Below are 27,496 nucleotides of genomic sequence, written 5' to 3'. Positions count from 1 at the left end.
ATGGCGAATCTAAGGTAAGAACCTGAATGCCTCCCTTTCTTCGCTTTGAAAGGGAATAGCATTATTACCAATTTTGTCAGGTTGTTGATAGCATTAAATAGCATCACGCATGTAAAGCATTTATTACAAAACCTGCTGCAAGCACTTAATAAATAGTAAAGATTATTATTTTTACTGAAATAGCCACTTTCACTACAACAAGTATACAACTATATTTACTGAGTCACTTTCATTTAATATACATTTTGCCATAAAAATAAACACACTTCTTTTTATAGTAACTAAAACCTTTATTTATTTCGCAGTTTATTTTCTGATAGATTTCTTTTTGCTAAAGGGTTTGACATTAAATCATTTGTCTGCATTTGATTTGGCCTTAATAACAGAAAAAATGTTGGGATGATTCATTTTGCTTTGTCTCCTTCCCTACATTTTCACCACTTGAGACAAATAATAAACATACCTAAGTATTTTAAAATATATATGTGTGTGTCTGTGTGTGTGTGTGTGTGTGTGCTATATTGTTCAGGATATAAGATAGTCCTTTTGGCTGAATGTCCCTCTATACAACTTTAATTAGCAGCAAAAACAAAATTGTTTTCCAGGCTTCCAACTCCCCTGGCTAAACCAAAGTTTGATTCTTCATTTTTCCCTAATATTCTTCCCATATGTACTAAATATTGACTTTGCCATTTTAACATGTACCATGAGAGAACTGGTGTTAGCCTGTCACTAAAGCACAGACTGATTTAATATGATGGTAACAGTTTATTCCTCTGGGCTTCTGTTAGGGAGCACTGAGTTTTTCAAATTGACTACTGCTGAGAGAAAATTGCTTTTAGGGATTGCATCAAACTAAAAAGCTCCTGCACAGCAAAGGAAACAACAGAATAAAGAGACAACCTACAGAATGGGAGAAAATATTTACCAACAATATATTTGATAAGGGGTTAATATCCAAAATATATAAGGAACTCAGACAAATGAAATAGCTAGGAAGCAACTAACTAAAACAAACAAACAAACAAACAAACAAACAAACAAAAGAAAACAGGCAAAGGATCTGAATAAACACTTCTTTAAAAAAGACATACAAATGGCCAACAAGGAATGAAAAGGTGTTGGTCAAAGGATTCAGAGTTTCAGTTAGAGTGAATAAGTTCTTGAAATCTATTGTACAGCAATGGTAATTATGATTATTATAATAGTAATGTGTTGTATGCTTAAAATTTTCTAAAAGAATAGATTTTAAATGTTTTCACCACAAACTATGAAAAGTATCTGAGGTGACAGATATGTTAATTAGCTTGATTTAATAATGTCATAATGCATACATATATCAAAATATCATGTTTTACACCATAAATATATACAATTTTTATTTGTCAATTATATCTTAATAAATCTGGGTTTAATAAAACAAGAAAATTGCCCTTAAAGACTAAATTTACTTTTCTTAAATTTTAGCCCAAAACATTAATATCTATCTTTATGAAAATAGGATTTAAAGATGCTGTTATAGAATTATCTTAAAGCAAACTTCAAAAATGACTAGTTTTGAAAGAAATTACAGATATCAAAATCTAGACATAGAATGTCACCAGACCAATGGCTTCTGAATTTGCATGAATTTGCATGAATTCATGATAACTCAAAATCAGATCTCTATGTTGAGGGTTGAGAATCTTTTTAAATTTTTGAATTTTGTTTTCCTTTTCCTTTCTCTCTCTCTTAAAATTTTTTAGTGGAAAGGTAATTAATTAAACTTACACAAATAAATATAACAGAGACTGACATACTTACATAACAATGTCCATTCCCTCCCTCTATAGGTATAGTCACATAAAAAGGCTTGTTTATAAGAATGACTCCTCTGAACAACTAAACACATGATTCAATTGTTTAATTGCCTCCTCGACTGCAGGGATAACATACTTTCAAAAGAAATTAAGTGCTGGAGCCCCTGAATCAGCCTGCCACCTCAATGAATAAAGACTGTTCTAGATGAGTGATTCTCAAAATGTGGTACCAGGAACAACAGCATCAGCATCACCTGGAACCTTGTTAGAAATGAAAATTCTTGGGTCTCATGGAGACCCTGTGAACTAGAAGTGCTGGAATTGGAGGCCAGCATTCTGTCTCTTTTTTTAGACAGAGACTCCCTCTAATGCCCTAGGTGGAGTACAGTGGCGTCATGTCATCATAGCTCACTGCAACCTCAAATTCCTGGACTCAAGTGATCCTCCTGCCTCAGTCTCTCAAGCAGCTGAAACTACAGGCATCCACCACTACACCCAGCTAATTTTTCTATTTTTAGTAGAGACTGGGGTCTCGCTCTGGCTCAGGCTGATCTTGAACTCCTGAGCTCAAGCATTCCTCCCGGCTTGGCCTCTCAGAGTGCTAGGATTACAGGCATGAGCCACCACACCTGGACCGTTCTGTCTTTTTATAACATCCTTACATGATCCTGATGAGCACTGAAGTTAATTTGTTTACTAGGTTTAGTGGGAGTAAGAGAATTCTCCTAGTCTATAAGATTTTAAGGTAAATTATTCAGTTCTCTAATTTATTGTGTATATATTAATTTTATAATGTAAATCTCAAATGACAATTGTCCTTAATGCTCATAAGTTGCTCTTTTTTATTTTACTTAAGATTTATTTATTGTCACTAATAGTGACTTGTTTGATTTAATTCATTTGAATTTCATATTTTTGTTACTAAAGTACACAGATTTCTTCAATGTGAAGACATCTCAATTATCTTTCATCCAGTATGCTTTACTAGACAATCAAAGATAATTTTTCTCACTAGAGAAAGAAAATAAAATAAAGCAAAACAAACAATTCTAGACCCAACAAGCTTCTGTTGTAAACTCAAAATGAAGGTAAATTTTGGTGAACTGAGATAGTTATACAATTGTTATAGTTATATAGAGAAATACATATAGTTATGTATGTAGATAAATGTCTTAATTTTTTTTAATTCTAGTTGTTTATAACTCTAAAGTGATGCTAACTGGCAAGCATTAGTATTATTTGTTGATGGCCCTTTGATGGCAGATTTGGCTATATTTTCCCTTGAAAGAATATTCATTCCTACATATAGAAACTCATGGAGAAACATGTGCGTGTGTATGTGTATGTGTCTATATATATTACAGTACTTACTGCAAGTCAATCACTGACCTTCCCTTTGTGGAAGTTACTTTCTGTTGTGGAAAGAAGGATAGATAATAACAAAATAAAGGCAAACAGATGAAAGTGACCAATTGCAGGAAGAGTTTGTCTATTTTGGGTGAAGTTAGGCAGACTACTTGCATGATGTGACATTTAGGCAGAAACCTAATAAAGTGAATATGAAAGCTCTGCAGGTAACTGGAAAAAGAGTCAGGGCTGGCCATACATAGCCTGGAACTCCTATCAACCTATCTTCATGTTCTGATCCTATGTTTTTATGAATGGTCTGATACCTGGAATGGTTACTTAAATTATCTGAATCTTAGTATATCTCGATCCCACAATTGTGAGATGAACATGTATTTTAAATGTTGGTGTAAAGATTAAAATAATCTAAATATATTAATTGGGAAACAGTGTCTGAATGTAGTAAGCATTCCAAAATATCAGTTCTATTTATTGCATTTTTTGCATTCTGAATATTCTAAGCTGCTTTAGAGCTTTACAATATCAAATACACCTTTCTTTCTTTCTATTTCATTCACTTCAAATTATTCAGCCTCAACATTTAACACTATGTAAGTGGCCCAGCCACCTTTATAAACACACACCTTATATACATTTAGATAATAACCTTGGAACGGCTTGTACTTTCTTCTCAGAACACCAAAGTTGAGACATTTACAATTCATATCAGAAAGTCATTTCGTATCTATATGCAGCCCTTGGCATTTTGTACAATACATATTAGTCCTTGAAACCAATGCATGGTAGCAACATAAATATTTTCAGAAGCAAATATGATTTGAATTTGCTTTTGCCCACACACTAAACCTCCACCTTTGTGGCCTCATTATATATTACAAACAAAAATTTCCTTGAGTTGTTTGACAAATGGCTTGATTCTACATATACTGGAGCTAGCTGTTCCAGAGTGGTTTGAATATTGCTTACACTTTCTCAATAGCATGTTTTTTAGTAGGGGAAAAGATAAAATAAAAAATGGCTCAGCTGTCCTGAGATGGTAACAGCACCAAAAAGCAGATGGATATGGTTAAAACTAAACTGAGGTGAATTTAGCATCTTTCACACTGCATTATTATTTAATACTCTTTGTTTTCCTATGTTAGAGCATTAGGAAAATGTGGTATGTACATAATCTCATACTGTTACAGAATAAGAAAACCCATCCTTTATATTGTCAGTGTGCACAAATGAATTAGAATGTACAGTATTGTGATGATATTCACATGTTCATAAATTACAGAGGCATCATAGCATGGAGTATGAGAAAAATACTTTTAGAAAATAAAATGACAATATATATATAAAATGCCCATGATCTTGAACCTAGTAATTCTATGTCTTGAGACTTATCCTAAAGAAATAGTTTATAAAATAAGAAAAAAATAAATACATGCTTATATGCTTAAAATAGCTTGAATATTTGTTACAGGTTGAATATACCTCATCAAAAATGCTTGGAACCAGAAGTGTTTTAGATTTTAGAGATTTTTGGATTTTGGAATATTCACATATACATAATGAGACCCAAATCTAAATGCAAAATTCATTTCTGTTTTATATACATCTTATACACATAGACTGAAGGCAATTTTATATAATGTTTTCAACAATTTTGTGCATGAAACAAAGTTTGTGTATATTGAACCATCCAAAAGCAAAGGTATCACTATCTCAGCCACCCATGTCGACAATCTGTGGTTGTTGGGAACCACCATTATTCCTGACTCTGAATTTGTATGCTACTTATAAGCAATCATTTTCCTATAGTTATTCACACATAAGTACTTAACTGTAAAAATATGACATAGCATTAATATAATGAAAAATTAATGTTTTCTTGGTAACTAACCAGCATAATAGTGTCACCAGAATACCTGTATCAGATGTTAAACAACAACAACAATGGTGGCTTTTCTTATCTACCTATGAAGCTGTGTTTTGATTAAAACATTACTGTTCACTGCATTTTATATTTTTTAGGTGAGAAGAAACATCAGAAAGAGTTGAGGGATCAAAAAGTGGGTTCTCTTGGGATGAGGAAGCATTCTGTTGAATGGCTTTAAAAATTTTTCCTCAAAAAAATTCTCAACATCACTAATCATCTGGGGAATGCAAATTAAAACCACAATGAGATATCACCTTACTCCTGTCAGGATGGCTTTTATTAAAAAGTCCAAAAACAATAGATGCTATTGGTGGGACTGAAAATTAGTATAACCCCTGGGGAAAACAGTATGAAGATTTCCCAAAGAACTAAAAGTAGACCTACCATTTGACCCAGCAATTCCACTACTGGGTAGCTACCCAAAGGAAAAGAAGTCATTTTATCAAAAAGATACCTGGACACAAATATTTATTGCAACACAATTCACAATTGCAAAGATGTGAAATCAACCCAAGTGCCCATCAATTCATGAGTGGATTAACAAAATGTGGTATATGTATATCATGGAGTACTGCTTAGCCATAAAAAAGGATGAATTATTGTCTTTTGCAGCAGTTTGGAAGGAACTTGAGTACAGTATCCTAAGCAAAATATCTCAAAAATAGAAACATAAACACCACATGTACTCTTTAATAGATTGGAAGTAACCAGTGGGCACACGAGTGCACAGAGGAAAGTAAAAATCATTGGAAATCAAGCAGGGAGTGGGTAAGAGAGGAGAGGAAAAAAAACACCTAATGGGTACAATGAACACTATTTGGGTGATGGGCACATTTATAGCTCTAACTCAAGCCATGTATCAGAAACATCTATACCCCCTTTATATTTTGAAATAAAAATTATAAACAAATAAGTATAAAAATAAAATAAAATAAAATAAAATGTTTCCTCCAAAGTCATCTGCCTTATTAAGAATGCCATTAAAAAGTAAAAAAAAAAAAAAAAATAGATGTTGGCATGAATGTGGTGAAAAGGGAATGTTTATATGCTGTTGATAGGAATGTAAACTAGTACAACCTCTATAGAAAACAATATGGAGATTCCTCAAAGACCTAAAAGTAGATCTACCATTCAATCCAGCACTCTCAGTACTGGGTATCTGCCCAAAGGAAAAGAAGTCATTTTGTTAAAAAAGACATCTGCACATGAATGTTTATTGCAGCACAATTCACAATTGCAAGGATATGGAATCAACTGATGAGTAGATAAAGAAAATGTGGGGACACACACACACACACACACACACACACACACACACACATGCACACACCATAGTGTACTACTCAACCATAAGAAGCAATGAAATGTCTTTTGCAGCAACGTGTTTGGAATTGGAGGCCATTATCTTAAGGAAATATCTCAGGAATGGAAAAAACAAATACATGTTCTCTGTTACAAGTGGGAGCTAAACAATGGGTATATGTGGTCATAAAGTAGTGTAGTGGACATTTAAAACTAAGAAGGGGAGGTTGGGAGGGCAGTGAGGGATAAAAATATACCATATTAGGTACAGTACAATGTACACCATTCTGGTGATAGGTATACTAAAAACCCAACCTTCAGCATTATGCAATTCATCCATGTAACAAAATCACTTGTACCCCATAAGTCTATTGAAATAAAAATAGAATGTTTTTTGTCTAGAATTTTCTCTTTGATTTTATAAAATGACATGATTTCTTCTTTAATTTTTTTAAAAACCTTTTCACAAATGCATAATAGTTGTATATATTATTGGGATACGCATTATATTTTGATTCAAGCATATAATGTATAATGACCACATCTGGGTAACTGGGATATCCATCACCCCAAACATTTGTCATTTTTTGTGTTGGGGACTTTTCAAATCTATTCTTCTAATTATTTTGAAATACACATTATTTTTAACTCTAGCCACTGTAGTGGGCTACCAAACACTAGCTCTTATTCCTTCTATGTAACTATTTTTTTTTACCTATTAGCAGCCCATTTTTATCCCCTCTTGCTAAATAATCTTCCACAGAAAGACAAATATCACATGTTCTCACTCATATATGGGAGCTAAAAAAAATTGATTTTATGGATGTAGTGAATATAATGATAGTTACCAGAGGCTGACATTATTTCTTATTCTCTTATTAATGCACACTGTTCTAATCCTTTAATAAGCCTGTCATACATTTTTACCATGTCATCTATAGGCACTCTTTCTGCAGTGTTAACAATGTCATCTTCATCATCATTACTATCATGATAACCTTGATTCAGAATCATTTAGGTAATCTGTCAACGAAGGAATGAGTCTCATTATCAGTGTTTAAAACTTCTTTGATACCCACTTTTTCCAGCTTACTGATGGACTCTGAAGGTATGTTTTACATATGTAAGGAAGTTAGACACCACTTATTTTCTCATTTGACATACACATGTTAATCTTTCAAAGTTAACATTTTCTTCATCATCATCAGTGAACATAGTCATAGGCCAGAGGTTGTGCCAGGTATACACAACTGTGTCTTTAGTCATTATGTTCCAAGGATTGGCAACAGAATATACAACATACTTCATGCTAAACATTTTTGAAAATCTTCTACATCCATGCCTCTGTCCACTGCTGCTAATATACTATTCAATAAAGTATTTATACATTTACTCTTTATTGATCTAAGGATGCTCTGGTCACATGGCGGGATTAATGAAGTCACATTTGTTGAAAACTACATGGTATAAATATTATTTTTGATGGGAATTTCAGCTGGAGAATGTGCAGAAGAATTGTCAAGAAATAACAAAATCTTGCTGTTGTCGTCCAGTCCAGCTTCCCTGCAGTGAACATAAGCCACTGGTATAAAATGTTTGTGAAACCAATCAGAACAGATGTCCCTGGTGATCCATGCATCTTGTTAGAATAAAGGACTAATCAGAAATTCATTCCTTGAAACCGATGAAGATGCAAGTTTTTGCTTATCACAGCAAGTTTATACTTACGCATGTCTGCTGCATTAGCATATCCCAGCATAGTTATTCTGTTCCTTGCGTCCTTAATTCTTATAAGGCCTGTCTCATCAGCTGTAATCAGTGTCTTTCTGGGGCAGTATCACCAAAACAGTGATGTTTTATCATCATTATAGACTTGTTCTGGCATCAAATTTTCCTTACCAATAACTCTGGAAAAGTCATCAATGAATTACTCTACTGCTTCATGATTAGTAGATGCTTTATCACCACAAATCTTTAAAAATGTAATGCCATGTATTTTCTTAAATTTCTGCAACCAGCCTGTTGGACAGTCATCATGGTTTCTTCAATTTCCAGTTCATCATGATAGATCTTTGTTTGTTTCATGATCAGCATACCAGTAAGTGGCATGCGTTACTGCAATGCTGATGGATCTAGTCTTTCAGTAGTACATGATTAATATTTTCAATTTTTAGCTTTATGCAGTTTTTTTTTCTATTTTTCATTAACTTCCATTCATCACTTTTGACACAGAACTTCAACAGTTTATCCTTCTGTTTATTCAGATCATATATGGTGGTCATTCTAATACCATACTCTTCTGTAAGACATTTCACACACTGATATCCACTTTCGTCAATGGCATGACTTTCTGTACTATAGATAAACATACATACTGCCTATTTTTCTTATCACTGTTACTCGTAGGGGTATCTGCAAGCCTTTTTGACATTTTCAACAATATCTTTAAATCACAAAGTGGAGAATAAGCAAACGAAACAAAAGACACAGTGAGAAATACATGTAGGTCTTGGCCCCATTATGGAGGACCTGCTGTTAGTGCATTCGACTTGCACATGTGCCACTTTATTACTCTTTGTGGGTGTTCTTTCATAGGGGAATCTGGGCATGCACTGAGGAAAAATTAGGTATAGGTATTTTCATAAGCCAGGTAAAAAACTATATTATACAATTCTATATAAAATAGTATAGATTTAGAAATTATACTGTATTAAATCACAACTTTTCAGGAAAACATCAGTAGTAACAATATTTTTAATTCAGTAGATAATGAAGCAATCGGATCACAGAAATCTAAATTATGGAAGGCCCCTACCCCAATATAAAATGGTAAACAAAATATTGCAGATTTAAAAGTTATATTTTGCTTAATGAATCACTACTTTGCAAGTAATATCTGTAGGTATGAACACTGTGAAGTCAGGAGATAGAGAAGCAATCAGCTCACCAAAATCTAAATTGGGGAAGGCCCCTACCCCAACATCAATGCCCCTAGAACTAACCATGGTCTAAGACATGAGTGAGAAACTTTTGTTGAGTCAAAGCACTGAGATTTTTGTAGTTTATCTCTTACAATAGCTGAAGTTTAATAAAAATTTTCCCTGCGGAAAAAATCTAGTTGAAATACTCTACAAAGAGTTAAATAAGGCCGGGCGCGTTGGCTCACGCCTGTAATCCTAGCACTCTGGGAGGCCGAGGCGGGTGGATCGCTCGAGGTCAGGAGTTCGAGACCAGCCTGAGCGAGACTCCGTCTCTGCTAAAAACAGAAAGAAATTATCTGGACAACTAAAAGTATATATAGAAAAAATTAGCCGGGCATGGTGGAGCATGCCTGTAGTCCCAGTTACTCGGGAGGCTGAGGCAGGAGGATTGCTTAAGCCCAGGAGTTTGAGGTTGCTGTGAGCTAGGCTGATGTCACGGCACTCACTCTAGCCCGGGCAATAAAGTGAGACTCTGTCTCAAAAAAAAAAAAAAAAAAAAGTTAAATAAGACATGTTTAAATAACACTCTATACAGTACTTGCATTCATTTATTAGTGGGGTGGAATTATACATGTACTAAAAATGTACTAACTCACATCTGACATTATGTTTATACATTTAATAAGTTTATAAATAAATTTATTGTTTAAATCTTATATCAATGAGCTAGCCATAAGAATAAGATAGAAAAAGGAAATATAAACTTATATAAAGGATTTAACAAAAGTTACATGTATGTAAGGAAACATAGATTACAACTGATCTTCGTGGATAAATGTTTAGATTTATCTTTTTTCCCATATGTCAATAAATCATAACTGCATGAAAGTTAAAACAAGTATTTTATTAAGATATAAAATCAATTTGTTATTTTTAAAACTCCCAGCTAAATTTAGTCTGGAATAAGGAGTAAGATTATCCTTTATTTCTAAGCATTAACGTTAGAATTTTAGAGTGTAAAACAAAGGGGCTTTTCTTGGTTTTCCCCTTTAATTCCCAGTGCTCTTGGCCTCTTTATGATGTCACCTATCAACATCACTAATTTGAATTAACATACTTAAGTCCTGGCAAGTAAGAGGAGGGAATAATGTCTGTACCAAGATTGTAAGTCAAATTTGTCAAATTTTATGTTTTAAAATAACTGAAATACTCTAGTCAGCTTTACATTTATCCTCCTTAGTGTGAAGAGATGTTTATTTATTATTGTTACGCCATTGATAAGCGAGAGACAATGTGTTTAAGCAAAAATATATGTTCTCAAGCAACATCAAAAGTTGTTTAAATCCAAGATCAAAATAGATAGATAGCTTTTGATGTCTTTTTTTTTACATTATTCTTTTAATGTAAGAATAATGTATTTCTTACATTATTTCTTATCACTTTGTATTTTGGGGAATATAAAATAAAATAATTCATGATTCTCAGTCATAGGATTTTCAGCTCCTTAGGAGCCATTTGGAAATTTCTGGGAACAATCTTTGTGTATATGACAATGACAGAAAAGTGTTATTGTGCTATAGAGGGCATTAAGTCAGGAGTGTTAATCTTTAGTAATAAATAGGGCAGCCCTTCCCAAAGAAGACCAACCAAATGTTAATTGTATTTTCTCTTGAGAAATACTGAGTGTACAAAAGTACTTTTTAATGTAAAGCAGATTATCCAGACATGAGAAGTAACTTTGATGACAGTAGTTTGCTTATGCTTAATTTATTTTGTGTTTATAAAAGGTAGACAAAGAACACTTTTCTATCATGCATACATTTTTACAGAGGGCATGGAACAAAGATGAAGGAATGGAATTTTGAAATATAAAGAAAAGTGTGGCTGAGTTTTCTTTTTCTTTTCTTTCTTTTTTTTTTTTTTTTTGAGACAGAGTCTCGCTCTGCCCCGGCTAGAGTGCCGTGGTGTCAGCCTAACTCACAGCAACCTCAAAACCCTGGGCTCAAGCAATCCTTCTGCCTCAGCCTCCCAAGTAGCTGGGACTACAGGCATGCGCCACCATGCCCCGCTAATTTTTTCTATATATATATTTTTAGTTGGCCAGATAATTTCTTTCTATTTTTAGTAGAGATGGGGTCTCGCTCTTGCTCAGGCTGGTCTCGAACTCCTGAGCTCAAACAATCCGCCCGCCTCGGCCTCCCAGAGTGCTAGGGTTACAGGCGTGAGACACCGCGCCCGGCCTGAGTTTTCTTTTTCTTTTTTTTCAACAGTGACTGGGTACTGTTAAAGAGGAGACAAAATATAAATCTTGAAAATAAAATAGGCTTTCCACAGGCACTCATGTCTACTTTGTTATAACATTACTTTAAAGGGCAATTTTTGATAAAGTTTTGAATGCATTTGTTGTGATTGCTTTAGAGGCCAAATGACTGTATGACTATTGCACAGTAGTAATCTGCGTTCCGGCACCTACCATGCCAGAAATACACTGTATGCTAATTATTGCTTTAAAATATTTAAGTACCATAAAGTATCCATGGTATTATTGTAATCATGAGCATCGCATAGCTTTCAGATGACTTTATCACAATGGGTGAAAACCTATTTTTAGTGTTATGATTCTTTATGGTGTTATTCTAGTGTAATCTCAAAATTCTCTTGTTACCTTAGAAGGAAAGTGTGATAGAACTCATTATCAAATGGCCTCACCATTAGCCAATGCAGCACACACAAAAATCCTTAATAACAAATTAGAATATTTTTTGGATTCAAATGACAACTACCAGTTCATTTAATACAGAGAATTTAAGATGCAGAAAATAATTTGTCTTTTCTCTGAATTCTTGTAGGAATGACAGAGCCTTAGTTTTAGATCTAGCATTTTTGTGCCCATGGATACCAACTTGAACCTGATAAAGAAAATTTTCCTCTTTGAGCTCAGTTCTCCCCTCCCCACTTACTCCTCTTTAATAACTTTGCTCTATTTAAACCTTAATTAGCTCACTTAATAGTTTTACCTCTTTTTGTCTTGGACTCTAACTCAGGTTGTGTTAGTCAATTCAATCCTTCCATTTCTAATGTTGAATAGAACTAAGACTTGTGAAGGAAGTAGGAGATGCTCTCACAAAAATTTGGTATCAGACACGGTGCCTAAAAATATGAACACTTAAACTTCCAGTATTAGCTTTCTTTCTTTTTTTTTTTTTATTTCAGCTCATCATGGGGGTACAAAAGCTCAGGTTATATACATTGTCCATGTCCCGCCCATCCCCCTGAGTCAGAGCCTCAAGCATGTCCATTCTCCAGACAGTGCGCCTGGCACTCACCATGTAGTCATACCTCCATCCCCTTCCCCTCCCCCCCCTCCCCGAGTCAGCATCTTCAAGCATGACCATTCCCCAGATGGTGGACAATGCACTCATCATGTAGACATACACCCATCCCCTCCCCCACCCCCTCACTCCCGTCTCAGTCTGATATCCAATTGTATCCTTCCCCGATGTGCATTTAGGTGATGATCAGGGAAACCAATTTGCTGGTGAGTACATGTGATGCTTGTTTTTCCATTCTTGGGATACTTCACTTAATACAATGGGTTCCAACTCTCTCCAGCAGAACCAAAGAGATGTCATATCACCATTATTTCTTATAGCTGAGTAATACTCCATGGTATACATATACCACAGTTTACTCATCCATTCGTGGATTGATGGACATTTGGGTTGTTTCCACATCTTTGCAATTGTGAATTGTGCTGCTATAAACATTCAGGTACAGGTGTCTTAGTTATAGAATGACTTTTGTTCCTTTCGGTAGATGCCCAATAATGGGATTGCTGGATCGAATGGTAGGTCCACTTGAATCTGTTAAAGGTATCTCCATAACGCTTTCCACAGGGGTTGCACTAGTTTGCAGTCCCACCAGCAGCGTATGAGTGTTCCTGTCTCTCCGCATCCACGCCAACATGTGTTGTTTTGGGACTTTTTGATAAAGGCCATTCTCACCGGAGTTAAGTGATATCTCATTGTGGTTTTGATTTGCATTTCTCTGATGATTAGGGATGTTGAGCATTTTTTCATATGTTTGTTAGCCATTCTTATATCTTCTTTTGAAAAATTTCTATTCATGTCATTTGCCCACTTCTTGATAGGGTTGTTTGATTTTTTCTTGCTGATTTTCCTGAGCTCTAAATAGATTCTTGTTATCAGTCCTTTATCTGATGTGTAGTATGTGAAAATTTTTTCCCATTCTGTAGGCTGTTTATTTTCGTGATTGTTTCTTTGGCTGTGCAGAAGCTTTTTAATTTAATCAGGTCCCATTCACTTATTTTTGTTGTTGCTGTGATTGCCTTAGGGGTCTTCTTCATAAATTCTTTGCCTAGACCAATGTCTGTAAGAGTCTTTCCTACATTTTCTTCTAGAATTTTAATGGTTTCCCATTTAAGGTTTAAATCTGTTATCCACCGTGATTTGATTTTTGTGAGAGGTGAAATCCGTGAGTCCTGTTTCAGTCTTCTACATGTGGCTATCCAGTTTTCTGATCTCATATCTACTGTATATTTTATATTTTTCTCTCCCTTGAGCAGCATTAATAAAGTCTTCCCTTACTGTCCTGGCCTAGGAATTCACTTTAATCTAGAAAAGTGTTTATCAACCTTGGCACTACTCATATTTTAGGCCAGAAAACTCTTTTGGAGTGGGGAAGAGAGGTGGTCAGAGGCTGAGAGAGGTTATATAGCATTCTGTGGATTGTAAGATGCATTTTAAAATGTTTAGCAGCATCCGTGGTCTCTACCCGCAGATGCTAGTATTATCACGGGCACACACACACATACACACACACAAAGACAATTGTGATTACCAAAATGTCTTCAAACATGGCAAAATGTCCTCAGGGAGGGAGGTTCAAAATAAACCCATGCTGAGAAAAACTGCTCCAGAAAATGTTACTGAAAGATAGAAAATTTTACCACACATAGAGTCATCCCTCAGACAAACAATAATTGTAGGGAAGTTGACCTTTCGCTGTACACAAAGACTCCTCTAACAAATACGAGAAGAATGATGCAGTCTGCAGTCAGTCCCTGAAAAACTTTCTACCATATCTTTTATGGTCTTATTTTCCCCGCAGCTTATGTAGAATCCAAAAATCTAAAATCATCTGGCAGTGTACCTGGGGATATTTATACAAACACGAGATCTGTTGACAATTTACATGAAACTAGGGGAGATATCAGATTGTTTAAAACCCTTGACTTTTTAATTTATTATACATTTTTTTGTTATCAAAGTCACCATTTTTTTTTATTTTGAGAAATACACTTTTACCAAATATTTAAGCTCATAAAATTATTTGTCAGCCACAGATCACCACTGAGAACTACAACACTAATCATAATTTAAAAAACCCCTTTCATCATTTGGGTTTATTATTGGTATTCTAAATACAAATTTTTAGATTTCTTTTCAGTAATATAAGCAGTCTCCAATTAATTTGTTGAGCATTGCTTCCTAACTGCAGGCATTAGATGATATGTTATCAGTAGTAGTGACAGATCTACTATTCCATCCTTGAAGCTATGTTTAAGATGTTTTTCAGGCCTGAAAAAAAAAATATGTATAGAATTCTTTTTTCTTTTTTTTTTAATTTCAGCGTATTATGGGGGTACAAAAGTTTAGGTTACATATATTATTGCCCTTGCCCTGCCCACCCCCAAATCAGAGTTTCAAGTGTGTCCATTCTTATACATTTTTAAAACACATCCAAGCAGAGATATAGTCACAGGCAAAAGTAAAGGCAGGTGTATTTTGAATTTAGATTAAAACTATTTCAGACTAAAATGGAAAAAAATAAGAAATACAAAGTTGGTTAAATATTTACCCCTTTAAAAAACTTTTTCTGGTAATAATATAAAAAAACTGATTTTGTCTTTTAAGAAAATAAAGTCCCACATATTTCCTACACTGGAATGTAAATTTTTATTTAAGAAAACACAAACCTAGTTTGCCTAAGTTGCAAATACATTATATTCCACATTGCTGAAAATGGGATACCTTCTTTACTTCAAAAAACTTACAGATACTTAAAAAGATTTTAAAATGATTGAATGAATAGGTCTGAAGTGAAGGTGGAATTGTGACTTCTATATTCCATTTCATCTTGAGTAATATGAGTTATTAATTACTGTGTTTCTTTGTCACAGTGAAAAAAATATCTTTTTGACTTAATTGTCGCATTTTTTTCCTCTTTTTAGAGTAAGTCATTAAATCAGATCCTAGTCTTGTGGGACTTACTTTAAAATGATGGAAATATATTTGCAATCATATAAAATGTTTCAAAATAAAGTATTTAAAAAACTAATAAGGGATAAACTTCATTTTTTATGATTTTTTAAAAATAAAAAATGTCAAATATTGAATCCAAATGCATCCTGATCTAGAGAATTTCTTGACTGTCCCAGAGAGGCAAGGAAAGAGATATGCTCTGACCAGCAGAACCAAACTTGAAGGAAAGGGTGGGAAAATGCCATCTAGCCCAAAAGATTAAATTAATTTAATTGCTTATGACATATGCAAATTTACATAGTGCGTGGATCATTGTTATTTTGGGTTCCTATAAATTCTTCTTATAAAAAATGCAATAAATCAAAATTTATTGAATGATCACTAATCTTAATTTAATCAACCCTAAGAAATATTAATATATAGAAAATTTTGACCATACCAGAAAGTTACATTGTGCCAGATTCCAGGCAACCCACCTTGCCTCTCTCCGATAAATGTCTGTTCAGTTACTATAAACTATGTTGCCTAAAGTATGTTCACATATCAGTAATTCATTTTGTTAGATTTCTGAGGAGTATTTCATTACATTAATATACCACAGTTAGTTTATCCATTCTCCTGTTGATGGGTACTTGTTTTTAGTTTTTGGGTTATTATGAATAAAGCTGCTATAAATATTGTGTCTAAGTTTTTTAGTATACTTCTCTTTTTGGTTGTTTTCCTCTTCTTGTTCTTTATTTTCCTGAGGAAAATTTTTATATTTCTTATACACGTATTATATATATGTGAGTAACCTTGTTTCTATATAATTTGTTTTAATGTTATTGCAAATTATATTATTTTCTTAATGTCTTCCAATTTTATCTTCTAATTTTCCTGGTATATAAAAGTACAATTAATTTATGTAATTAGACTCTGTATTATATAATCTTACTGTATCTGCTAATCAGGTCTAATAATTATTCATGCAGATGTCATTGGATATTCTATTTATCCAATCATGTCTTCTGCAAATAAAGACAATTTTACTTATTCTTTTCCAACCTGATGCTTTTATTTTCTTATGGAACAAAATAGAGTCTGGATTACAATCTTGAAGAGACTTGGTAGGAGTGAGCATATTTGCCTTATTTCTGATTTATAGGGAAAGACAATCAACATTTTACCATTAAGTTTGATTGTAACAGTAGGTATTGTCTAGATATATTTTATCCATTTGAGGACTATGCTTTCTGTTCCCAGTTTTCTTAGAATTTTTTATTATGAGTGAATGTTACTTCCTTTGTTAAATTTTAGGAAATTGTGTAACTATGTTAATGGAGGGTATTCATCTGTAATATAAATTTCTGAAAATAAAAACTTGGGAGGTTTGATTTATTTATATTGGTCTCAAAAATTAGTTGGAACATATTTCCCCCTCCTCTACATTTTTCCTCATACAATTTTCCTAATTTTAATAGAGAGATTTAAAACATTGATTTAATTTTTTTCTAATACAAAGCATTAAAACTATAAATTCTCCTCTATGCACTTTTAGCAGTAGAGCATAATTTTTGATATGTGATTGGCCAGTTGCTTCTTAAAATAGATTTTTATTGTGATGTCTGTTTGACCATTTGTTCACTAGAAGGAGCTATTTATTTTTTAAATATTTACATATTTTCCAGATAATTTTATTATTGCTTTTTTAATTCAGTTACTTGGTAATCAAAGAATATGCTCTAGAGGTTATAGAAGAAATTAACAAATGATTCCTATGTACCATTTAAAAAATGTCAAGTTTAACAGTATTGTTTCATGAAACTGAAATACGTCCTCTTTCAAGGCATTTGTAATACAGCGGTTGTTGAGAAGCAAAATTTCTTTAGCAGTGTATAAATGTATATTGGCTGGATCCAAACTTAGAGATTTAGATATAGTGGGGCAAGTAATTTTGGTTCATGTACTCAGTTAACACTGGGCTGGATAACATATTGCTCAACAAATATTAAATATTATGCAATTATTCACATTTTTATAGAGCAACAAATATGTGCCAAATTTCATGCTGTGGACTTCATTTTTTAATCAAGATATCAAGATACTGTTTTTATGTATTTAATTGTTAACATACATATTGTCAAAATAAATAAAACATTATATGTGTGTGTGTGTGTGTGTGTGTGTGTGCGCGCGCGCGCGCGCGTAAGTTTCAAATTCATTATGATCAACAACGGCTCTATGTCTGTAATACAATGAAACAATATGAAACAATATTTCTTTATCAGGTCTTATGATTGGCCTCCATTACAAATAAATAAATATTAAATTATAAAACTTTCCTTCATGGTAAAAAAAAAACATGTTTATATAGTAATAAAATAAATGTAAAATTTATAAATGAAAATAATTTGCAACTTAGTTTATTTTTCAGATTTTCTTAAAGAGCAAAAACAATGAAATTCCTTATTAATACTTATGGCGCACCCTGACACATACACACACACATATTGAAAGACACACACATATGCCATTTAATAATTTGGATTTGGTGAAGTTTTGGTAATATTTGAGGACTTCCTTTTGCTTAAGCATAGTGTTTTTAAAGTGGTACCTTGTTTCAAATTCAATTACAAGAGAATTTGGAATATTAAGTGGGAAAATAATTCAAACATAGTTTTACAACTAAAAATGTATATATTTCAAATTAGCAAGTTGCTGAGTTTATATATCTGTTATATATCTATTGTATATTTTAAAATATATATATATATGAATATTTGGTAAAATGTGGTTTGGTTCTGTTCAAGTTTGAAAACACATTTGCTTATCACTACTATCATGGGCATAATTACAAAATAATGGAGCTCTGAGAATGCAAAATATTTTTCTAGTTGTTGATTGAAAGTGTTTATGTATAGCAATTATCATTAAATACAGTGATTTTGTATAAATTAATGAAAACATTTTATTTTTATTTTCATAGCCAAAAAATAAACTTTGGGACATATGATAATTACATTCCAGGTAAGAAAGAGTTCAATAATTATTGTAAAACATGCATGATTAATTTTAGATAAAAGCGATTATTATCCTGCATTCAAAGAGAAGAGAGCAAAACAGCCATGGAATAGAATTAATAATCGACTTTTTATTTTCCAGGGAGTCATTCTCATGGGCTTAGTGAATACCTTTTAAATATATTGTGTTTTGTTTTGAATCCAAGGAAGTTTAAGAAAATAAGTTCAGCAACATAAAGGTGGACATAGTTATATATGAGAAATCATACAATCAGATAATCTTACAGTTGGAAAGCAATGTAGAAATTGTTTTTCTTTTTTCTTCTTTTATATTTTTCTTTTATTAACTTCAGAATATCACAGGAGTACAAACATTTAGGTCACATATATTGCTTTTGCACTACTCAAGTCAGAGCTTGAGTGACCATTCCCAGACAGTGCACATCACACCCATCAGGTGTGAATATACCCGTCCCCTTCCTCTCTCCTTCTACGTACCTGACACCCAATGAATGTTACTTCCATATGTGCACATAAATGTTGATCAGTTAGTACCAATTTGATGGTGAATACATGTGACACTTGTTTTTCCATTCTTGTGATACTTTGCTTGGAAGAATGGGCTCCAGCTCTACCCAGAATAATACAAAAGATACTAGTTCACCATTGATTTTTGTGGCAGAGTAGTACTCCATGGTATACATAACATCACATTTTATTAATCCACTCATGTATTCATGGGAACTTGGGTTGTTTCCACATCTTTGCAATTGTGAATTGTGCTGCTATAAACATTGAAGTGTAAATGTCTTTTTTATAGATTGTCTTTCTTTCCTTTGTGCAGATGCCCAGTAGTGGGATTGCTGGATCAAATGGTAGTTCTACTTTTAGTTCTTTAAGATATCTCCATATTGCTTTCCACAGAGGTTGTACTAGTTTCCAATCCCACGGGTGGTGTATGAATGTTCCTGTTGCTCCGTATCCATGCCAACAGTTATTGTTTTGGGACTTTTTGATAAAAGCCATTCTCAGTGGAGTTAAGTGGTATCTCAGTGTAGTTTTGATTGGCATTTCCCTGATAATTAGAGACTTTGAGCATTTTTTCATATGTTTGTTAGTCACTAGTCTATCTTCCTTTGGAAAGTTTCTCTTCCTGTCCTTTACCCACTTTTTAATGGGGTTGTTTGATTTTTTCTTGCTAATTTTCCTTAAATCTATATAAATTCTAGCTATTAGCCCTTTGTCAGATGCATACCATGTAAATATTTTCTTCCATTTATAGGTTGTCTATTAACTCTAGTGATAGTTTCTTTTGCTTTGCATAAGCTTTTGAATTTAATCAATTCCTATTTATTTTTGTTGATGCTGTGATTGCTCTTGTGGTCTTCTTTATCAATTCTTTGCCTAGGCCAATTTCTATGATAGTTTTTCCAACATTTTCTTCTAGAATCATTATGGTATCATGTCTTAGGTTTAAGTCTGTTATCCATTGTGAGTTGATTTTTGTGAGAAGTGAGAGGTCTGGATCTGTTTCAGTCTTCTTCATGTGGCTATCCAATTTTCTCAGCACCATTTATTGAATAGGGATTCTTTTCTCCATTGTATGTTTTTGCCCACTTTGTCAAAAATTACATGGCTACATGACGATGGTTTTATGCCTGGGTTCTCAGTCCTGTTCTATTGGTCTAGGTCTTTATTCTTGTGCCAGTAACATGCTGTTTTAGTTACAATAGCCTTGTAGTATAGCTTGCAGTCTGGTAAATTGATGCCTCCCAATTTGTTCTTTTTCCTTAAGAGTGCTTTTGCTATATGGGGTCTTTTCTGCTTCCATACAAAGTGTAGGATTATTTTTTCCAGATATGTGAAACATGATGTTGGTATTTAAAAGAGATTGCATTGAATCCATAGATCACTTTGGGTAATATAGACATTTTAACAATGTTGATTCCACCAATCTATGAGTATGGTATGGTTTCATAGTTCTCCCTGTGAAGGTCCTTCACGTCCTAGAGAAAATATATGCCTAGGTATTTTTATTTTCTTTGTTGCTATTGCAAAAGGCATTGAGTCTTTGATTTGGTTCTCAGTTTGACTGTTCTTGGTGTACACAAATGCTACTGATTTGAGTACATTGATTTTGTACCTGAGACTTTGCTGAATTTATTTATCAATTCCAGTAGTCTCTTCGCAGAATCTTTGGGGTTTTCTAGATACAAGGTCTGCAAAGAGTGATAGTTTGACCTTACTGCCCCTATTTGGATGCCCTTGATTTCCTTCTTTTGTCTAACTGTCCTGGGATTTCCAGCATTATGTTAAATAGAAGTGGTGATTGCAGGCAACCTTATTTGGTACTAGTTCTGAGTGAGAATCCTTACAACTTTTTCCCATTCAGTATGATATTGGCTGTGAATTTATCTCATACGTATATATGCCTAACTGACATTTACAGAACATTCTACCCAAAAATCACCAAACCATATTCTTCTCATCAGCTCACAGGACATTCTTTAAGATTGATCACATCTTAGGCCACAAAACATTTCTTAAAAAATTTACAAAAATAGAAATACCAGCTATCTTTTCAGACCACAGTGGAATAAAATTAGAAATCAACTCCAACAGAAATACTCATCTCTATACAAAGTTAGGGAAACTAAACCACCTACTGCTGAATAATAGGTCAAGGAGGAAATTAAGACGGAAATCAAATAATTCTTTGAACTAAATGAAAAAGGGGATACAAGTTATCAAAATCTGTGGGGTACAGCTAAAGCATTCCTAAGAGAAAAATCATAGTGATAACTGCCTACATCCAAAAGACAGAAAGATCACAAATCAACGATCTAATGAATTGCCTCAAAGATCTGGAAAAGGATAAGCAAACCAATCCCAAGCCTAGTGGAAGAAAAGAAATAACAAAGACCAGAGTGGAACTAAATTAAACTGACAATCAAAGAACTATAAGGAAGATTAATAAAACAAAAAGTTGGTTCTTTGAAAAAACAAACAAAATTGATATGCCTCTTGCTAGATTAATCAGAAGTAGAAAAGAAAGGACTCTAATAAGCTCAATTAGGAATGAAAAAGGAGAAATTACAGCTGATATCACAGAAATACAAAATATCATCTCTGAATACTATAAAAATCTCTATGCACATAAACTTGAAAATATGAAGGAAATGAACAAATTCTTTGAAACACATAGCCTCCCTTGGCTCAATCAGGAAGGTATAGAATTCCTGAACTGACCAATATCAATTACCTAAATTTAAGCAGGAATAAAAAAATCTTTCTAAAAAAAAGTCCCAGACCCGATGGTTTCACACCCAAATTCTACCACACCTACAAAGAAGAACTGGTGCCCATCTGACCCAAATTATTCTACAACATCAAGAAGGAAGGAATCTTCCCAACATGTTTTATGAAGCCAAGATTACCCTGATGCCAAAGCCAGGAAAAGGAACCAACAATAAAAGAAAACAACAGACCAATATCCCTTGTGAATACAGATGCAAAAATTCTCAATAAAATCCTAGGAAATCAAATTCAGTTGCTCATCAAAAAAATTATCTGCCATGATCAAGTGGGCTTCATCGAGGAGATGGTTCAACATATGTAAATCTATAAATGCAATGCATCACCTAAATATAAATAAAAACAAAGACCATATGATTCTCTCAATAGATGCAGAAAAAGCATTTGATAAACTCAGCACCCTTTTATGAAAAGAATGCTTTACAAAGTAGGCATAGATGGGACTTACTTCACAATGATAAAAGACATATATGGCAATGTAGAAATTGGATAAACAAGTTATCCATGTCAGCTATCTCTTCTACTACATCTCTGATAGATTGTATCTGTCTTACAATTGGCCAAAAATTTCATTGCTAAACAAGGCAGATTTATGTGATTTTCAAGGGCTTCAAATATGTGGTTTACCCTCATATATTGAGTTTAGATATGATTTTCCTTCTGTACATTATTTTCTATTAATCCTGATACTGTCTTTAGGAAACTCACAAGAAAAGTCTATTTTCTCCACACAGTAATACTGCAAATATTTAAATACAGTGATGAACTCTCTCATTGGTCTAATTGGTGACTTACATATTTTAATTATTTCTATTGTAACTTCAGGTAAATTTATCCTCCCAGTCACCTTTCTGTAGACTTTTTATTTGTCAATTTTTTTCATTATATATATATACCCTGTATCAATGCAATTCTTGAATGCATTTACTCTTGTAGCTAGCAAAATGATTACAAACTGAGGAGATCTGAAGCCTTAGCACTTAGATTCAATCATATAGTTGCTGAATATTTTATGCCAGACATTGTGCTCAGTACTCTGGGGGCTACAGAAATGGTTATATTTTTGTTCTCAGTAGAATTGCATTCTAACTAAAAGAATAAAGCAAAAACCTAGACTAGAAGAGATAGATGCAAAAGGAAGTAACAAAACTGTTTCTTTTTATTTATATTATAGACTATACTAGTTTTGCAATGAATATTTTATATAGTTACCTGTATAACTGATCAGAATAGAAAAATCAATTTTTATTCACTTATATGGATACTTAATAACAGAAAATTTCAAATATTACCAAATATATGAAGCCATAATTTGAATTACTTCTTTCTTCATTTGTATGATATGTATTACACTTACTGCCTTTTCACTTCTGATTAAATTCTAACTATTTATGCCAAAGTGTATGTTTTATCTTTCTTATTTTAGTCAGTGAATTAAGTAAAAAATCATGGAATCAGCAACACTTTGCCCTGGTTTTTCCCAAACCACAACGGCCGGGAACAAAAAGAAGATCAAAACCTTCTCAAATACGGGACAATACAGTTACTGTAAGTATAGAAAAAATCATATAAATATTAATAATAAGTAATTATTAATTACGTATTAAGAATTAGTCATATGTATATAGTTATATATGTTATAGATCAAAGGTCACCAACACAATTTCTGCAGAGATGAGAATATTTTGTATCTTTCTAGTGTAATGTGGCTACTGAACATTTGAATTGAGGCTAGTGTGACTGAGGAATTAAATTTTACATTTAAATTAAATTAAATTAAATTAAAGTACAGTAAACTTAACCTGTGGCTGTTAAGTGCCATAATGGCAGCACAGTTAAAGATAATTCAAATTCTACTACTTAGAAAAAATAGATATAGTTTATTTGCATTTTACTGTATATAATTATCCTCCTTGTTTTATATTGTTAAGTTTACCTCACATTATTAAAAAATATATGTCCAAGAAGCACAGAAATATGGAGACCCTAATTTTACAGTTAGTATAAAATTTCAGCAAATGTTCCTCAGCTGGAGAAACTCCCTTATTAGAGTCACAGGATTACATTATACTTTGATGAAGTTTCAGTTTTTCCTCAGTTCCTGTAAAATAGAATTCATGATTATAAGTATTGGCAGATAAATATTTCCCAATGTTTCTGAAGTCAATATGGGATATGCAAATATTCAAAGAAATGTTTTCACAAAATAAATGTATCATCAACTCTTGTTTGTTTTAGGAAATGTATCCCATCATCAGTGATCAAATTTCTTTTCTTTTCCTTTTCTTTACTGAATTTATTTCTCCATTGTTTGTTAACATTTCTATGAAAATGAGCTATGTTTTCCATTTAGTTTTTGCAAATGTTAAATTAAGAGTTGAAAGATAATGTACCATTTCTCTCAAATTAACATGCACTGAGTGTTACACATTTTGTTATTTCAATTACCTATCTGATGATATTCGATTTATATCCTGCCAAGCATGAGGAGTTTCAGGCTTTTACCTTTAACCACAGGTAGCATTATAACTTTCAGAGACTTTGAAAATAACAATAGACACAAAATCATGCCTTAACTTGAAACTTAGATAATTTTTCATTTAAGAAAGATGAAATTTTGTAAAGCAGAATAAACTATAAAATCTGTAATTTATCCATTTTTGAGCAAAATCTAAAATCTTTTCATGGTTGAAGTTAAAATATATTTGGTATCTATTAATAAAAACTATGTAACTCACCCACAAATTGCTCATTATTAATCTAACCACTATTTCAGAAAGTTGATGAAGGACAATTAAGACATGGCAGGCGACCATTATGGATGTATCATTCTTTAATGAGCATTTCAGAGAGACCATCTGTTTATTTAGCTGCCAGGAGAAAGCCTCCACAAAAATCAGTTGTATCCCCCAAAGGAGATGCTAAAGGAGCACCTTTAGAGAAACCTTTATCCCCAAAATTGAGTAAGAAAGTTAAAGGAGACAAGAAAGCAGAGGACACATCAGATTCAGAACCAGAAGCCAAAAAAGATAAGAAAGATTTAAAGTCAGTGAAGGATAAGGATAAAGGATCTAAAGATGGAAAACCAGATGCAAAAACAGGTAAGGGCAAAGATTCAGCTTCAGAATCTGAAAGTGAAAAACCAGGGGCAAAGAAGGATGACAAGAAGGCTGACAAAAAGGATGACAAAAAAGATAAAAAAGGTTCAAAGAAGAGCAAGAATTCAGCTACAGACTCTGCAGGTGAAAAACCAGGTTCAAAGAAGGATGACAAAAAGGATGACAAAAAAGATAAAAAAGGTTCAAAGAAGAGCAAGGATTCAGTTTCAGAATCTGGAAGTGAAAAACCAGGTGCAAAGAAGGATGACAAAAAAGGTAAGAAGGATTCAAAGGCGGGCAAAGATACAGCCTCTGATTCAGAAGCTGAAAAGAAGGGTAAAGATGCAAAGAAAGGTGATGAAGCAAAGGATGCCAAGAAAGATGCAAAGAAGGGGAGTAAAAAAGATGAAAAGACACCTGGTGCTGAAATAAAGGATGAAGCCAAGAAAGATGTGAAAAAAGATGACAAGAAAGATGACAAGAAAGATGCCAAGAAAGATGACAAGAAAGATTCCAAGAAAGATGACAAGAAAGATGACAAGAAAGATGCCAAGAAAGATGACAAGAAAGATGACAAGAAAGATGCCAAGAAAGATGACAAGAAAGATGCCAAGAAAGACGTCAAGAAAGATGCCAAGAAAGATACTGACACAGAATCTTCTGACTCAAAGCCTGATGCAAAGAAGGGTACAAAGAAGAGTATGAAGAAGGCCAAGTAGGCCTTGCATCATAGTTTGAACTGAAAGAATAATTGAAAAACAAATTTTACAAACCAATTTTAGTAGCCTGAAGCTGAATCTATGAGTAAAAATGCAGTTTTAAACCATTAATCAAGTACTTTTTAAAAGAGAGCAAAGAAGAACACAAAGGATTTGGAAAAGATGTGTAAAAACGTAAGAAAGATGTTAAGAAAAATCAAGGGAGGAGCCATTGAAGGAATTGAAGAATACTTATGCTAAAGTTGAAGGTATGAAAAATTCAACAAAAGATCCCTAAAAAGATTCAAAGAAAATATTCAAATGAGGATGTAGAAGATAGTTACACTGAATAAAAAACAAAAACAGAAAACTGTTCAATAAAGGCTTAAAAGAATCCAAGGAGGCTGATGATGTATGTATGATTCAATTAATCTCAAGCCGTATCATAGACTTAAGGAATTATAGGAGTCATGAAAGGAAGTTAAACAACTTTCAGAAAGTCTACTTTCAATTAAGTATAAGTTAAAGATAGCTTTCCTCAAGGAAAAAAGAAAGAAAAAGAAAAGAAAAACAAAGAAAACATGACTTCCCTGTGAGCCTACATCACCCTCTCTGGAGTTTAAATAACCACAACTATGTTTATGGTTGATGAATGTTCCACTTCCAAGCCAAGATAAGCACAGTGGGTAAGTTAGTTTTGTTTTATTTTAAGCCAAATTGAACTTAAAACTAATTGAACCAAATTATGGTTAGTTAGGAGGAATAAGTTCAAGAGGTTTTTTTGTTTGTTTTTTACAGCATGGTGACTATAGTTCATGATATATTGTATTCTTGAAAAATGCTCAGAGAGTGGATGTTAAGTGTTCTCCCCAGAAAAAATGATGACCATGTGTATGATGCATCTGTTAATTAGCTAGATTTAACCATTCCACAATGCATATATACTTGAAAGCATCATGTTGTACACAATAAGTATGATATTATCTGTCAATTAAGAAAATAAATTTGAAATAGTAATGATAATTGAATGAATTTAAAAATTTAAATTGACACTGTTTTTATCTCTGTAATTTGCCTATTAGGTTTCTACTAGAATTTTTTCAAGTTTTGGCTTTCTCACTCTAAGAAATATTTGAAGAACATGGAGAGACCACCAAATAAATGAAGTTTTAAAAAGTGTCCAGGTAAGGTTAAGGGAAGGAGAACTACTTATTTTGAGGGAGAAGTGACTGGTTTATGATATATGAAAATATTAACAATTCATTATCTTAAGTTTTTTAATGGAAAATAGTAGCCAACTTCTTTCCCTTGAAAGAAGGATGAAAATCAAAATTGTCCAAATTACCAACAAGAATAAATTTAGATGAAGCGTATGAAAGAGCTACTTGATAAATTGCTAAATACTTGTATAAAATTATTAATAAATTAACCAGAATTTAAGAGTATATTAAAGTAATAATATCTACATAATATTATTTAGATGTGCAAAGAACTTTCTATTTTTATAACTATATTAAACTCTGTTGTGACCCACAAGTCCTATTAAGGTGTGAAAAAAGAAAAAAAAATATTATGCAAAATGCTCTTTAACTTTTAGAACAATCATTGGCAATTTACTAATTTCTGATATAAATCATTCTCTCTCAAATAAACTCAATGTTGTTTCAGAATTTACTAAGTGCTTTTCTCTCCCCTTTATTTTTCCTAGTATAAACTCTGGATGCAAGATAAAACTCCTCCTTGACGTTAAAAAAAAAGGGTCTTCTATTCAGTGTGCTTTCTAAAGCT

At 32.9% G+C, this 27,496-nt stretch overlaps 1 protein-coding gene across 1 annotated transcript; it reads left to right on the top strand.

Moving 5' to 3' along the window:
* Positions 1-25,729, top strand: CYLC2 (cylicin 2). Its single transcript, XM_045562114.1, has 4 exons — positions 1-14; positions 18,564-18,604; positions 23,339-23,464; positions 24,693-25,729. Exons 1-4 carry the CDS (start codon positions 1-3, stop codon positions 25,727-25,729), a joined length of 1,218 nt encoding a protein of 405 aa, XP_045418070.1.
* The last annotated feature ends 1,767 nt before the right edge of the window (positions 25,730-27,496 follow it).

This window comes from Lemur catta, chromosome 10 (assembly GCF_020740605.2).
Source record: "Lemur catta isolate mLemCat1 chromosome 10, mLemCat1.pri, whole genome shotgun sequence".
Classification (NCBI taxonomy): Eukaryota; Metazoa; Chordata; class Mammalia; order Primates; family Lemuridae; genus Lemur; species Lemur catta.
Note: the sequence above shows the minus strand (reverse complement) of the source record. Positions and strands in the feature narration are given on the sequence as shown.